The sequence below is a fragment of the Solanum verrucosum genome, unplaced genomic scaffold (genome assembly GCF_900185275.1).
Source record: "Solanum verrucosum unplaced genomic scaffold, falcon-dt-bn FXZP01000268.1, whole genome shotgun sequence".
Lineage (NCBI taxonomy): Eukaryota > Viridiplantae > Streptophyta > Magnoliopsida > Solanales > Solanaceae > Solanum > Solanum verrucosum.
Genome location: NW_026019957.1, coordinates 1734150 through 1748110, shown reverse-complemented (window position 1 = coordinate 1748110; position 13961 = coordinate 1734150). Strand labels below are relative to the sequence as shown.

At 31.9% G+C, this 13961-nt stretch overlaps 1 protein-coding gene and 1 pseudogene across 1 annotated transcript; one reads left to right on the top strand and one right to left on the bottom strand.

The window, feature by feature from the left end:
- Positions 1 to 6207: 6207 nt before the first annotated feature.
- Positions 6208 to 8569, bottom strand: LOC125814741 (uncharacterized). Its single transcript, XM_049494202.1, has 4 exons — positions 8248 to 8569; positions 7510 to 8120; positions 6789 to 6847; positions 6208 to 6241 (listed from the first exon to the last, which is right to left on the bottom strand). Exons 1-4 carry the CDS (start codon positions 8567 to 8569, stop codon positions 6208 to 6210), a joined length of 1026 nt encoding a protein of 341 aa, XP_049350159.1.
- Positions 8570 to 10617: 2048 nt separating this feature from the next.
- On the top strand, positions 10618 to 13602 carry LOC125814740 (plastoglobulin-1, chloroplastic-like; annotated as a pseudogene).
- The last annotated feature ends 359 nt before the right edge of the window (positions 13603 to 13961 follow it).

Genomic DNA, 13961 nt, shown 5'->3' with positions numbered 1-13961 from the left:
TTGAGTTGAATGTTTTGAAAAAGAGATTTGTTGCAAAAAAACTTCTCTGAGTGAGCATATAGCGGAAGTGGGAGAGTTATGGTGATTTTCTAATTGTCTTAATTTTTATTTTTTAATTCATTTTATTTTATTTCAATAATTAAAAAAAAATTCGTTTTGTAACTACATTACCCTATTTTAAATCTTTTTTATTATATAATCTTAGTATATTTCATATTTTATTAGCAGTAATTAATTTGAGAAAATATTTTGTATTTGAAAAAATTTAAAACTAAAGAAAACAATTTAAATGTGACAACAATCTACATACACGTATGAAATAAATAATTTTATTCTATCAAAAAAATTGCATTATAAAATGAGTCCGATTCTTGCTATTAATTTATTTTTATGCTTAAGAAATTAGTGTAAGCAATTTGCATTCTGTTTGCTACAAAGGAGTAGTTGTGGAAAATTATTTTAAATATTTTGTATAAAACATTGGATAATTTTCCACCAAAATAGGATCCCTAACGTACTTACCAAAAATTAAAGTTTACTTTTTTTATTATTTTAAATGTTTTTATTTCAAGACAGTAAATTTAAAATTCAAATTCAAAGAATAGTAACCAATTTTTCATTTTAGGAAAAAAAAAGAATTTTTTAAAAATTATTTCTCGTTTATTTGTAAAAACTACTTCAAAATTATTTTAAAAAATAATAAAAATATTTTACTATGTAATGAAATGATTTTTAAAAAATTGAAAATTTATTATTATTATCATCTACATTTTTTTGCTATAAATAAGGAGGTTGTGGAAAGATAGTTAAAAAAATTATTTATTTATTTGTATTTTATTTTTGTGGTGTTGACATGTGTCGTTCTAATTCTAATTATTGACATGTGCCTATATTTATTTATTTAATTATTGATTATTAATTATTTAAAATATTGAAAATTTATCAATAGATTGTAGACTTATACATATGCAGATGAATAATAAATACTCGTCGTTTTTAGTGTTTAGAAAAATTATAATAATATAATCGTTTTACTTTATAAATGGAGTTTGGGAGAATAAAATATATTCAAGTTTTATGTGTATGGATTAGAAGATCCAAATCTAAATGAGATAAATTAGATGATTTTATGAAATAACAATAACATTATCGTTATTATTAATCAAGAACTTCTTCATAATAATGTGAATTAAAGAGTGTCGATTTATAATATTTATATCGTTCAACGTAGAATAAATATTGTAAATATAACTATTATATTTTATAATCTACAAATAAAGTTACGAATTTTGAATAATCAAATATTTTAATTTATTGTTCTTTGAGTTGCAATATTAATTTACTTTGGATAACATATTCATGTTAAATTTTCATTTTCTAAAGGTATAGTATTATTTTCGAAGAATTCAATATCCATTATTCATATTTTTGAAGAATCCGACAAGCATTCATAATTTTTTAATGGGAAAAGGGTCAAATATGTCCCTAAACTTTTCGAAAAGGTCTAGTTATACCCCCCCCCCCTCGTTTAAATTTTGGCTCACTCATACCCTTGCCGTCCAACTTTTGGTCTAGATATGCACTTATGGCGTTAGTTGGCCTGCTGGAAATTGCCACGTCATTTTTACATTACCACGTGACATTTATATTAAAAGGGAAAGGGTCGCTTATGCCCCTAAACTATCTGAACCACTTTTAAAACACCTATCCGACCAATAAATCACCCCTCTTTTAAATAAACTATCCGAACCACTTTTAAAACACCTATCCGACCAATAAATCACCCCTCTTTTAAATAAACTATCCGAACCACTTTTAAAACACCTATCCGACCCATAAATCACCCCTCTTTCAAATAACCTATCCGACCTGTTTTCAACAATTTTTTGTAATTTTTATTTTGTTCTGTAAATCCCGAAAATGAGTAATTGATTAATAAAAAATAGGAAAAATATGAAAAAAATATAAAATTAACGCAAAAAATTTATAAATAAATATAGCAACCTTAAATTCAACAATTTCAATAATTTTTTTGAAATTTTTTTTTCTGATAAATCCCTAAAATGAGTAATTACTTAATAAAAAATATGAAAAATATGAAAAAATATATAAAATTAACGCAAAAAATTCACAAATAAATATAGTGACCTTAAATTCAAAACAATTTCAACAAAGTTTGTTATTTTTTATTTTTTTTGGTAAATCACGAAAATGAGTAATTAATCAATAAAAAAAGAAAAAATATGGAAAAAAAAATTACGCCAAAAATTCACAAATAAATACAGTAACCTTAAATTCAAGAATTTCAACAATTTATTTTAATTTTTAATATTTCTGGTCCTGATGTTGAGGCTGGAACTGATTTTTAATTATAAACCCACGTTTGCACTTAAACATTTTCCTGCCACCTAAAATCAATTATTTTGGCATGAATCTGACACCTTAACATACTGCCCTAATTCAAATATACTCGAAATAAGTAACTTCTGCACTAACAAACTGTTCTTTTATTTGAAAATAAATTAACGATTTACTTTAAGCATGTTAGTTAATAATAGTATAATCTGCTCTAAACAAAAATTATTTTATACATCTGTGAGCAATCTTCTACCCTCATTAAATGTAAATGAATATTTTTGCACTTGTAATATTTTTTTGTCCTCTAAATTAATTATATTGATATAATGTTTGTTAATATGTCACACACTTAGCATGCAACCTTTTCCCCTTACTTGTGTTTGCTAGTATGCTAAATAAAAATCTAGAGGCCAATATGAGATTTACATGCTAAGTGTTGTCCTATTTGTTTGACTTGATGTCTAGGTGGGCCTATTAGGAATCATATATTTTATTTTTGTCTAAATTAACCCTAATAGCAGTCTAATGTCTCTTGGACCTTAAGCGGGGACGATATGCACCTTGTAGAGACGAGAAGCATGCGGTGGTGGGGTAGGGGTAGTTTAGGCCCTACGGAGATGATGATATCGACTCAGTTTTAATGACAAACCTTGGTTTTGTCTGTCTCTATGAGAAGCCGACCGAAATAAATAAAGTCGAGTGCTGATTCGTAAAGTCCTTCAGAGTCTCCCTTTCCTTTTCTCACTTTACTTATTTTACAATTATAATTATTTGGGGTAGTTTAATAAAAATAAAAAGTGTTTACTCTATCTAATTGTGCAAATTTCTATCTCCTCGCTCATCTTTTTATTAATTGTGTAATATTTATTTGTTATTATATTATCACTTAGTCTCGCATGCCTATCAAATTAATTAAAATAGCTAAAGTGTCCTTAATTGTTTAGTATTATGTTATCACCTATTTTTGCATGCTCAATTAAATAATAAGTAAATAAATTGATCTTAATTGTTTGATATTAGTTATCACTTAGCAAGCATGTTTAAATAACCAATAAATGAAGTGACCTTAAATGCTACTTGTAAGCCCCACGTAAATTGCATGAGATACGGCTGGGACCCACATTTGTGGACTTCGAGAGATGCCTAACACTTTTCCATCAAGGTAATATGAACCCTTACCCGATCTCTGATTCGTTGACCTATAGTTAAAATTAGCTAGGTTAGATAGGTGCCCTAACGCGCCTTAATTCATTAGGGGACGACTCTTCATTTACCAAAGCCTAAAAGAGTTGTTAGGTCGTGCACCAAAACCCGTTTTGTGAAAAACGGGGAGCAGTAGAATGGCGACTCCGCTGGGTACCTGTGCAGTGATGACATCCGAATCTCCACCATCTGATACCCTGTCTTTTCATAACTTTTGACCAAATTCTGCCACAAACATTGGAAAAGAAACATTTAAACTCACCACGTGTGAATAAAAGTTATTTCATCATTCCCCTTGACAGTTTTGCTTTCAATTTATATTATCTGGTCCTAGCTTGCTCCCTTAGTGACTCGACTCCCTAGTGCTCCCTTAGTGACTCAAACCTATAACCTTAAGGTAAGGGACTCGAACCTATAACCTTAAGGTTGGAGGTGAAGGATGCTTACCATCTAAGCGATTCTAGCTCATTAAAGATGCAACAATAGACACATAACACACATAGTAACATAGATATACAACCGTACCATCTCTATAACAGAATTGAAAAAACACAAAGCAAATCGAATCTAACTTCAAGCAATTAAAAACCTAGATTGAACACATACCTGAAGCTCGCCTATCACATCCGATAATTTTCCGTTTTTAAACAACAAAGTACCAGTATACCCTACATATACACACAAAAACATACATATTTCATACAAATATCAGATCAAACCACAAAATTCACCACAATCAATCACAAAATTACAACACACTAGTCGCTGATTAAGTGTATATACCTGCTCCAACGATGAAGACGATCTTTGTTAAGCCTACTCCAACGTGCATAGCCATGGCCAGCGCTAGTCCAGCGACCAAAAATCCCTAATTTTTTTGTGTTTTCCGGCGACGGATCGAGGGATATTGGAGTTGAATGTTTTGAAAAAGAGATACAAATGGCACAGAATGTAATCTCTTTTTATTTATTGGCAATATTTAGCCCTTTTTTATTTTTATAACAAAAAAAGCTTTTTTAAAATTGAAATTGGCATATTTTAGCCCACGTTATTCTATGAGAAGTTATTTGAGTTTATTGGGTAGTGGGTCAGTTTTTCCTTCTTTTTTTTTCTCCTCTTTTCCACGTTAATTTTAGTTAGCTTTTAGTGATATTGTAAATATTTAACCATTATTCTTCCATTCACTTATACAATAGTTGATGTTACTTTTTAGAATTCCTTCCGTAAAAATATACTATGTGTCTATTTTTTCTTCATCTTTGTATTTTGTTCTCAACTCTTTTCATTGTTTTTAAGATTTAAAGATTCAGGTTTATATATTTTGGTGAAAATTTAAGAGATAGTAATTGTTTGTGGGTAGCAATTGTCATGGTTAAGAAAACAATTCCTAAAATTACTCCTAAAAAAGGAGATTCTTTATGTTTTTGTTGGATTTTATTTTCTAATTATCAAATCTATCCATTATCAAAATAAAAATCTAGTATTTAGAGATTAGTCTCCATGCTAGTTCGATCAGGAGTTAATATCTCAAAAGGTCATTGAAGTATGAGAATTTAACTAGCAAAGTCATTGAACTTTGTTTTGTTTCAATAAAATCACTCAACTTAACACTTTTATCTTCAAAAATCACTCAACTACCTTAATCATTAAAAATAAATGTGACATAATAAAATAAATTATTTTTTATTTCATATAATCATAGACTCCACAAATAAACAAAAAAATTTAAAAAAAAACTAAAAATGGTGCGGATTTTGACCTTTTTTTGAAAAAAAGAAAATGTTGCAAAATAAAAAATAATGTAAAAAGTGGTGAATTTTAGATTCGTTATTCCTCTGTGGATTGTTCTAGTTCGGTGAGTCCACTAGAGGTTCACACTTTCTTTCTAGTTTCTTGGTGTAAAAAATATATTTTGAGAAAATGGGAATTGTTTGAAAAAATTTAAAATTATTCAAAATGTAATAGAAATTACATTCAATGGGAAAAGGTGCCTGGAAATGGTGCAGATTCAATTTTTTCAAAAAGTAAAATAAAATTGTAAAATAAAAAATAATGTGTGAACTCGTTTTTATATGGTATAAAATAATTTATTTTGCCATCTCAATTTGATTTTAAAGATAAATGTACTTGACTGATTTTTAAAGATAAAAGTGTTAAGTTAAGTGATTTTATTGATACAAAATAAAGTTTAATGACTTTGTTAGTTAAATTCTCATAGTTCAATGACCTTTTGAGATATTAACTCCTCGATCAGTTACATAAATTGACTTACTTATTAATTTTTTGTTATCTGACTATTGAATGGTATGAAAAAGCAGAAAATACATATATACAGTAATGGCCTCAAATTGAAAAGTACAGTCAGTGCCTGCTCAACGGCTTCATGGATCTCCTCTCAGACACAAATCGCTACCACAACGGACCAATGTTGCAACATATAAAATGGATCAATTACTCAATTACTGATTACGATTTCTTGAATAGTTATTTTCATGAGAATAATGCAAGAAATGGAGAAGAGAAAAACAATTTTAAATTCATTCCCATCCAACTCTTTTTAACAAAGCAATGCATATATGTAGTGGCATGAAATTTATATTACTGTGTGATGTGCTAAGTATCAGTTGACATGTCTTCAAGTATGCTTTACATGGCAGATGCACCATTTTGGCATTCCTCTCTGTTGCAAGCACATTTTGCATGTATAAAAACATAAAAGACAACAAAAACTCATAAGAATGTCAAATCCACATAGGTGAATAGTTGAAATGAGAAATCCTAATCTAATAAAAAACAATTACCAGGATTAACAACTATTGAAATGCATTTCTGAGTACATATAAAAGAATGGTATACATAGACTTTGTTGATCAGACAAAATAAAGATTCTGATTTTTATTATAAGAAAAACCCAATTATATTCACAAGGAAAGAGAAATACACAATTTTCAAAATCTACTATTCTGAAATGGATTAGGATTTTAAGGGGGGGGAAAGTTGTAAGTAACTGTAGAGTAGCAGAAAAAATTAGCGAGAAATTTTAATGATGAACAAAACGGAATGGAATTGGAGTTGTCGAATTTAGTAATTTAACTTCAAATTTCAATCAGATTAATTTAATTCTTGAACTATTCCATATATGTAGCAATGACCATGAAACTAAAGTGACGAAGCATCACAAATCGCAAAGAAATCGAAATTCATACAAATAACAAAAAAGAGAGTACATTACTGAATCTGTGAGCTTCAAAGGAGAAGAAAAAGAAAATCGTGAATCAGTGAATGTCTATCAACAACAAACATCTTATCAATCAACAACAAACATCTTATCAGTGACTATAATAATGTACATGACATCAATGAATTCATAAAATATTCTAAAGAAATAGATACACATTATATATAATTACTATATGTAACTTCTATTTTTCTTTAGGCATGTTCTGATGTTATGCCCTTCTTGTCCACATTTTCCACATGAAGTTTTATATGTTTTTTTTGTTGATTTCCAAGCTTTTTCTTGTCTTTTTTTTTTGGGTCTTCCTGGCACTTTGTTACCTATTGGATGCAATAAAATTTTTTCAGCCACTTCTTGGGGTAAGTCTTATGTACTTTCATCGGGCATTGGATGTACGGGGATATCATGTCTTCATCATGTTCTCCTTGGTATAGTATAATGAGTTGTAATCATCTCCATCCAAGCCTTTTTTTATGTAATACTGCTAAAGCATGTGGACATGGAAGTTCATCGAGTTGAAATTGTTGACATGTACATGTTTTTGCTTTTATACAAACGATGAAAGTTTTCCCCATATGTGTGACGGTATGTAGGTAATCACTTGAAGGTCGCACCTATTGAGGATAATTAATATGATTAGTATAAATATTTATGGTGTGCAATTTATATTTAGAAAAATTAATATGATTAGTATAAGTAATAGAACTTACCATCATATGTAGTGCAATTTCCAGGTTATCAACAAGAATTGATTCATATTTTGCTGTAAGTTTAGTATTTGTATACAGAGCTTCTTTTGACTTGTCATAGTTCCATTTCTCAATTAATTTACGCATCTCTTCAAGCAGCCTTGTTACTGGGAGATCTCGTGCGTCTTTTGTTGCTGAGTTAAGCGACTCTGCTATGTTGGATGTCATGGTCATAGTTCTATTACTTGTGGAATGTGCCCTTGACCATTTACTATAGCCAATTTCATACAGGTAAGATTTCACTCGATGATCAATGCGATTAACTTCAGCAATATAGTAATCAAAATCTTGCACAGTGTATGCGCGAGCCATTGCATAATATATTTCCCTTAATTGTAATTGGTTTCTCCTGAAATTTTCTTTAATGTTTTTCCACAGATGCCACATACATGCGTAATGTGGTAAATCTGGAAATATAACCGATATAGCTCTAATTATGCTTTGATGTCTATCTGATACAAAACACATTTTATCCCTCACTCCATACGCTTTCTTGAACTTTTCAAAAAACCATTGCCATGATGCATTATTCTCGGAATCAACAATTGCGTATGCCAATGGTAATATATGTCCTAAATAAATCATAATGAACTGTAAGTGTGGTATAATGTTTTGAGAAAAAAATTATTTGTGGAGGCAATTAATACGATCTGTATATGTGGAAAAATATATTGAAATAAATAAGAGTTGTATACATACCTCCAACATCTTGACAACTAGCAGTTAGAAATGTTCCATGATAAGCTACTTTGAGAAAGCTTCCATCAACAATTACAACTGGCCTGCAATTTACCCAACCTTGTATTGAAGAATTTAAAGCCACAAAAGCATATTGAAAATGTCCATCGACTGTTTTTTGTAAACTGACAATAGATCCTGGATTTGATTGTGTCAACATGTGCAAACATCTTGGTATCTCAGCATAGGATTCTGTGGGATCACCCCTAACCATTTTCAATGCTTTTAACTTTGCTTGATGTGATTTCCAGTATGTCAAATCAAGTCCAAATTGTTTATTCATATCAGTAATTATGTCTCTTGCATTGTATACAACTTTTGGATCATGATATTTGTACTATATTGCTCTTCCAAGTATAGTTGAGGTAGCAACTCGTTGCGACATTAGTCTATCCTTTGCAGGACAAGTGTGTTTAGCAATGAATCGTCTCACTTTGAATATTTTTGACTTGTGCAATGCTGATCATTTTAATTTCCAAGTGCAATCTTCATTTACACACTGAAGGAAAAATCTGAAATGTATACAAAGTTTTATTGAATGAATACACGGATATGTATACATGAATGTAGTGTATACATGAATGTGCATTCACATGATAAAAACCCGGTCATGATAAAAGATAATTCGATACTTAGGTTAATTTTTTGAGTGAATGAATACATGAATATGTATACAATAATGCATTGTATACATTACTATTCAATCACGTGATAAAAACCAATCTTTTGATAATATTAATTTCAGTCAACTTGTAAAATTTATAAGTAATTGGTTTCATAAAGTATACCATTTTTGAAAAGGTATACATTGTAGTAGATATCATAGATTCATATTCTACTTATACTAATTGAATAATACCTTGATGAACTTGATATGTTCACTTTAAATTGAAACTTCATTTGAATTGCATAATTTTCAATGACAGACTTCAAAATCTTTTTATCCTTATATAGTTGACCTTCTGAGGGTACGTTAGCAACATCACTTTCAATAATATTGCATTGTTGAAAATATGTAATCTGCCGAGCAGCCATGGTATGATTTGGGTATCGACCTCCTCATATTCTTCTCCAATAATTGAAAGTGTATGATGAATATCTATAGCTTTCCAAGTTATGCACAATGGATTGTCTTTGAAGTTTCCTGAACCTTTTTTCAATTCGATGTATACTTGTAATCCCATAGTGTTTCGTATCCACATAGGCATAGAATTTTGCATCAATTTTATAATGAAATTCAAATGAATTCAAGGAAGTATACATTTAGATGGCTTGAAATCTAGAGAGTGAATCCGTTGAAATCAATGTTTGTTGTAATAACCACCCCATCCATGGAATAATTTACAAAATTATTTGTGCTATCCCATTCTCCGCTATGATGAATCAACACTATCAAAGACGCCATTTATTTGTTGATATTTGTAGTAGAACCTCGTTAATTTTTTATTTTTTTTGTATTGGACATGAAGTTTATGAATTTATGGAGTTATGGACGCTGAATCGCTTATTATCTCTAGGAGTTATGTGGTTTCCCACGTTCCGTCTTTAATGCCAGTTGAGTGTGGCAGTTAGTTTCTCCAAAAAAAAAAAAAAACCCTATTAGTTGTAGTATGTTAATAATGGGCTATTTTGTGCTCCTTATCTTTTGGTCTATTATATGCATTTTAATTATGGGCTATATATTGCTAATTTTCAATAATAGTTGTATATATATGTCATTTACTCGTTTACATTGAAGCTTGATGGGCTTTAATCGTGGTGAGATAAAACGACAGTTTTGCTACTTATTTGGTTTTTTTTTGTCAATCACAATATTACCCATTTGAGATTTGTAGAGTCTCCACTTGTCGTGCGAATTCAACCACGCGAAGGGTACATTAGTGTTTTTACTTACTTCCCCTTTTAGTCTCGTTTTATTATTAATTGTAGACTTATACATATGCAGATGAATAATAAATACTCGTCGTTTTTAGTGTTTAGAAAATTATAATAATATAATCGTTTAACTTTATAAATGGAGTTTGGGAGAATATAATATATTCAAGTTTTATGTGTATGGATTAGAAGGTCCAAATGTAAATGAGATAAACTAGATGATTATATGAAATAACAATAACATTATCGTTATTATTGATCAAGAACTTCATCATAACAATGTGAATTAAAGAGTGTCGATTTATAATATTTATATCGTTCAACGTAGAATAAATATTGTAAATATAGCTATTATATTTTATAATCTACAAATAAAGTTACGGATTTTGAATAATCAAATATTTTAATTTATTGTTCTTTGAGTTGCAATATTAATTTACTTTCGATAACGTATTCATGTTAAATTTTCATTTTCTAAAGGTATAGTATTATTATCGAAGAATCCGATATCCATTATTCATATTTTTTAAGAATCCGACAAGCATTCATAATTTTTTAAGAATTCGAGCAGTTACTAGCCAAAAATATTGCTTTTATCAATTCCTTTTAATCTAAAAAAAAACATGTAGTCAACTCCTCCCGGAAGAAGAAGAGAAAACCACGGTCGTGTCCGGCGGCATCTCCACCGACCACCGCCGCTGGAAGGAGGAAATTCACTTCATCGACCGGAATCTCTATCGTCACCGACGCTAAAAGCTGTCGGAAGGAAAAAATTGTCTATTCTATCCTTGCATTCTCTCATTTTCAGCGTTAAAACCACTGCTAAATCCTACTGTTTCACTTCATTTCTTCTTCGTTTTCAATCTCAAGCTCTAAATTTAGAAAACTTTCACAATTTTCAACTCATTCATCATTCGACGATTCTCGAGATTTTTTTGTACCAAAACCCAAGCAAAACGACGATGATTCTGATGATAAACCATTCTCATTTGTTGATGAATGGGGCGAGAGGTCGAAACCGGAGCTCCGACCCATGACGAAGTTATCGGAATCGGATCCTTCTATTGACGTAGACGAATGGGGTAGAGCTGAGCTAGGGATCAACAACACTTCAGGGATTGAAGATGAGTGGGGCGAGAAGTCGTTTCCGGAGCTCCGACCCGCGAAAACGGTATCGGATTCGGATCCTCCTATTGACGAAGACGAATGGATCGGTGCTAAGCTAACAGGCAACGACAACATTGATAGAGTTAGAAATCAGGGTGTTTTCGAACCCGAATCGATGGAGGAAGATGGATAGGAGTGGGGAGAATCAATGCAGGTGTTGAAGAAGACGAGAGACTTGCAGAGATGAAAAGGTGCTTAATTGACACGGTCTATGGAACAGATTTTGGGCTCAGGGCCTCATCCGAGGTTCGAGCTGAGGCTCTGGAGCTGGTTGCTAAGTTGGAGGCAGCAAATCCAACTCCAAATCCAGTTGTATTGCTTGACGGGAACTGGATTTTAGTGTGAGTTCTTGTTTCTCATTTCAATTTTCAATTTTCTGTTTTTGGCTTTATTTACCTGTGGTGGAATGATATGTGCTCGAATTGAATGGAGTCTATGTTGTCGAACTTCCCAAAATTGTTGTTGCACCTGTGTCGAAAACTATAAATCACTACTTTTGGAGGATTCAACATGCACCGATGACATTTTTGAAGAGTTTGAGCAACATAGATCATGGAGGATTGATACTTGATTCCGTCTTATTTAGAATATAGAAGTAGATGGTTATTGAATGATTGATTGGCTTAGATAGCCACTCAACTAGATTAGAGTACAATTGACATGATTTGTTTACAGAGCTACTTGGTACTTGTTATTGGTGGAAGGTAACACGTTTCTGTGTTATTAGTTGAGTGCACGAGAGCTGGCCCGGACACTACAATTATCTCGTGTTAGGGGCAATGAATTTGTGTTTTTGAGTGTGTTTTGCGAGGGAAGAAAGTGGCTTTTGGGTGAATCTTTGCTCTAGGATTAATATAAGGTCTCTCATAGAGAAGTGGACATATTTTGGGAGTCCTAATAGGAATAGCTGATTTCCGATTTTGAACGAGGACTTCTATAAAGCCTTCAGATTTTGACTTGGCTAAGATTGTTGTTGAACTTCTCTGCTTATTGATGTAGGAGGTATACTTAGAGATGATTACCTTCCCAAAATTTTCGGCATTTAACTGCAAGTTGGAGCACCATGTGATGGTGATTCGTTAACTGCAATTTTTATTAATTCCCACAGCAGCATGCCTAAGTATTCAATGTTGTAGTGCCAGTGTTGGTTGCAATATACTAAAATGCCTGCACACAGTGGTGGTGCTAAAGGAAGGAAGGGAATTCAATTGAATCCCCTTCCGAAAATTACACTGTGCAAGTAGGGTAAAAACATTTTTTTTGTATATATATATATAGATTGTTGAATCCCCTTGACATATATAGAAGAGTTGAACTAGTTGGAAATGTAACCATTACATGCATTAACTGGATTGAGGTAGATAACCACAGGGATACTACTATGCTCAAACTCATCCTTAAGTTGCTTCCTGATGTGTCAGGTTTACTGCATTTTCTGAGCTGTTACCTCTTCTGGCTGTGGGCACCATTCCTTTGTTGAAGGTCGAAAAGATTAGTCAAACAATTAGTATGAGCAGCCTTACCATAGAGAACTCAACTACATTGTCAAGCCCTGTAGCCACCTCGTCTTTCAGTGCAACTGCTGTCTTTGAAGTTCAGAGTCCATCAAGAATACAGGTACCTTTTTTGGACTGCACTGTTATTTCTTCAGAGAGGTACTAGAGTGTCGTATGTGAAGAGAATATGATCAAAACTGTACTACAGTCAAATAAGATAATAGTCGTGGTGATGTGACTCTCTGCCCCTGGCAAACAATGCATAGTTTATCTTGATGAACCTCCATAAGTTTGTAGAGTACATCTGTAGCTGTGTGCATTCATATACTAACTAGTACTTGCCTTTTTAGGTTGAATTCAAAGAAGGGACATTTAAGCCTCCGGAGATCAAGTCAAAATAGATCTGCCAGAAAACATGGATATCTTTGGCCAAAACATAAGTTTGTCACCTCTACAGCAATATCTGGGACCTCTAGAAAATGCTGTGGCAGGTATAGGCCGAACTATTTCTGGTCTGCCTCCTCTCAAGGTTCCAATTCCAGGTGAGAGGACAAAATCTTGGCTTATTACAACATACCTTGACAGTGATCTCCGGATTTCTAGAGGAGATGGCGGGCTTGTTGTTCTCATTAAGGAAGAGAGTTCTCTTCTAGATCAGTAGCAAGGTCCGACCCTGTATGTATATGATATGTAGAGGTCCTTGGAGCTTCATATATACAATACATAGCTGTAAAGAGATATACATCTTGTCTTTTTAATCTATAATGCCATTTGTATAGTGGCCATTATTCAGAGGAAGGAAACTGAAAATTGGAAAATTAAAAGCATTTGCATATAATATATGCTATTTTGAAGCTCTGGTGTTATTTGTTCCAGTGGTTGGTAAACTTATGTCACTCTGCCTCTCTTGAGGTCAAAATTAGTTTCATTGCAATATTACTATCATGAACTTGCGAAGTATGTAGGGGGTGAAGAAAGTCCTCTCTTATAGGAGAGGGCCTATTGAATGAAAAAAGAAGTCTTCAAGAAGTGTCGTTAGAAATCATGAAAGAAATAGCTTTGAATAAAGATGTGTTAGCAGAAGTTTGATAACGATGGGTGCATGTAGGATCCTCCAAAAGTTGTGCTTGGAGGATC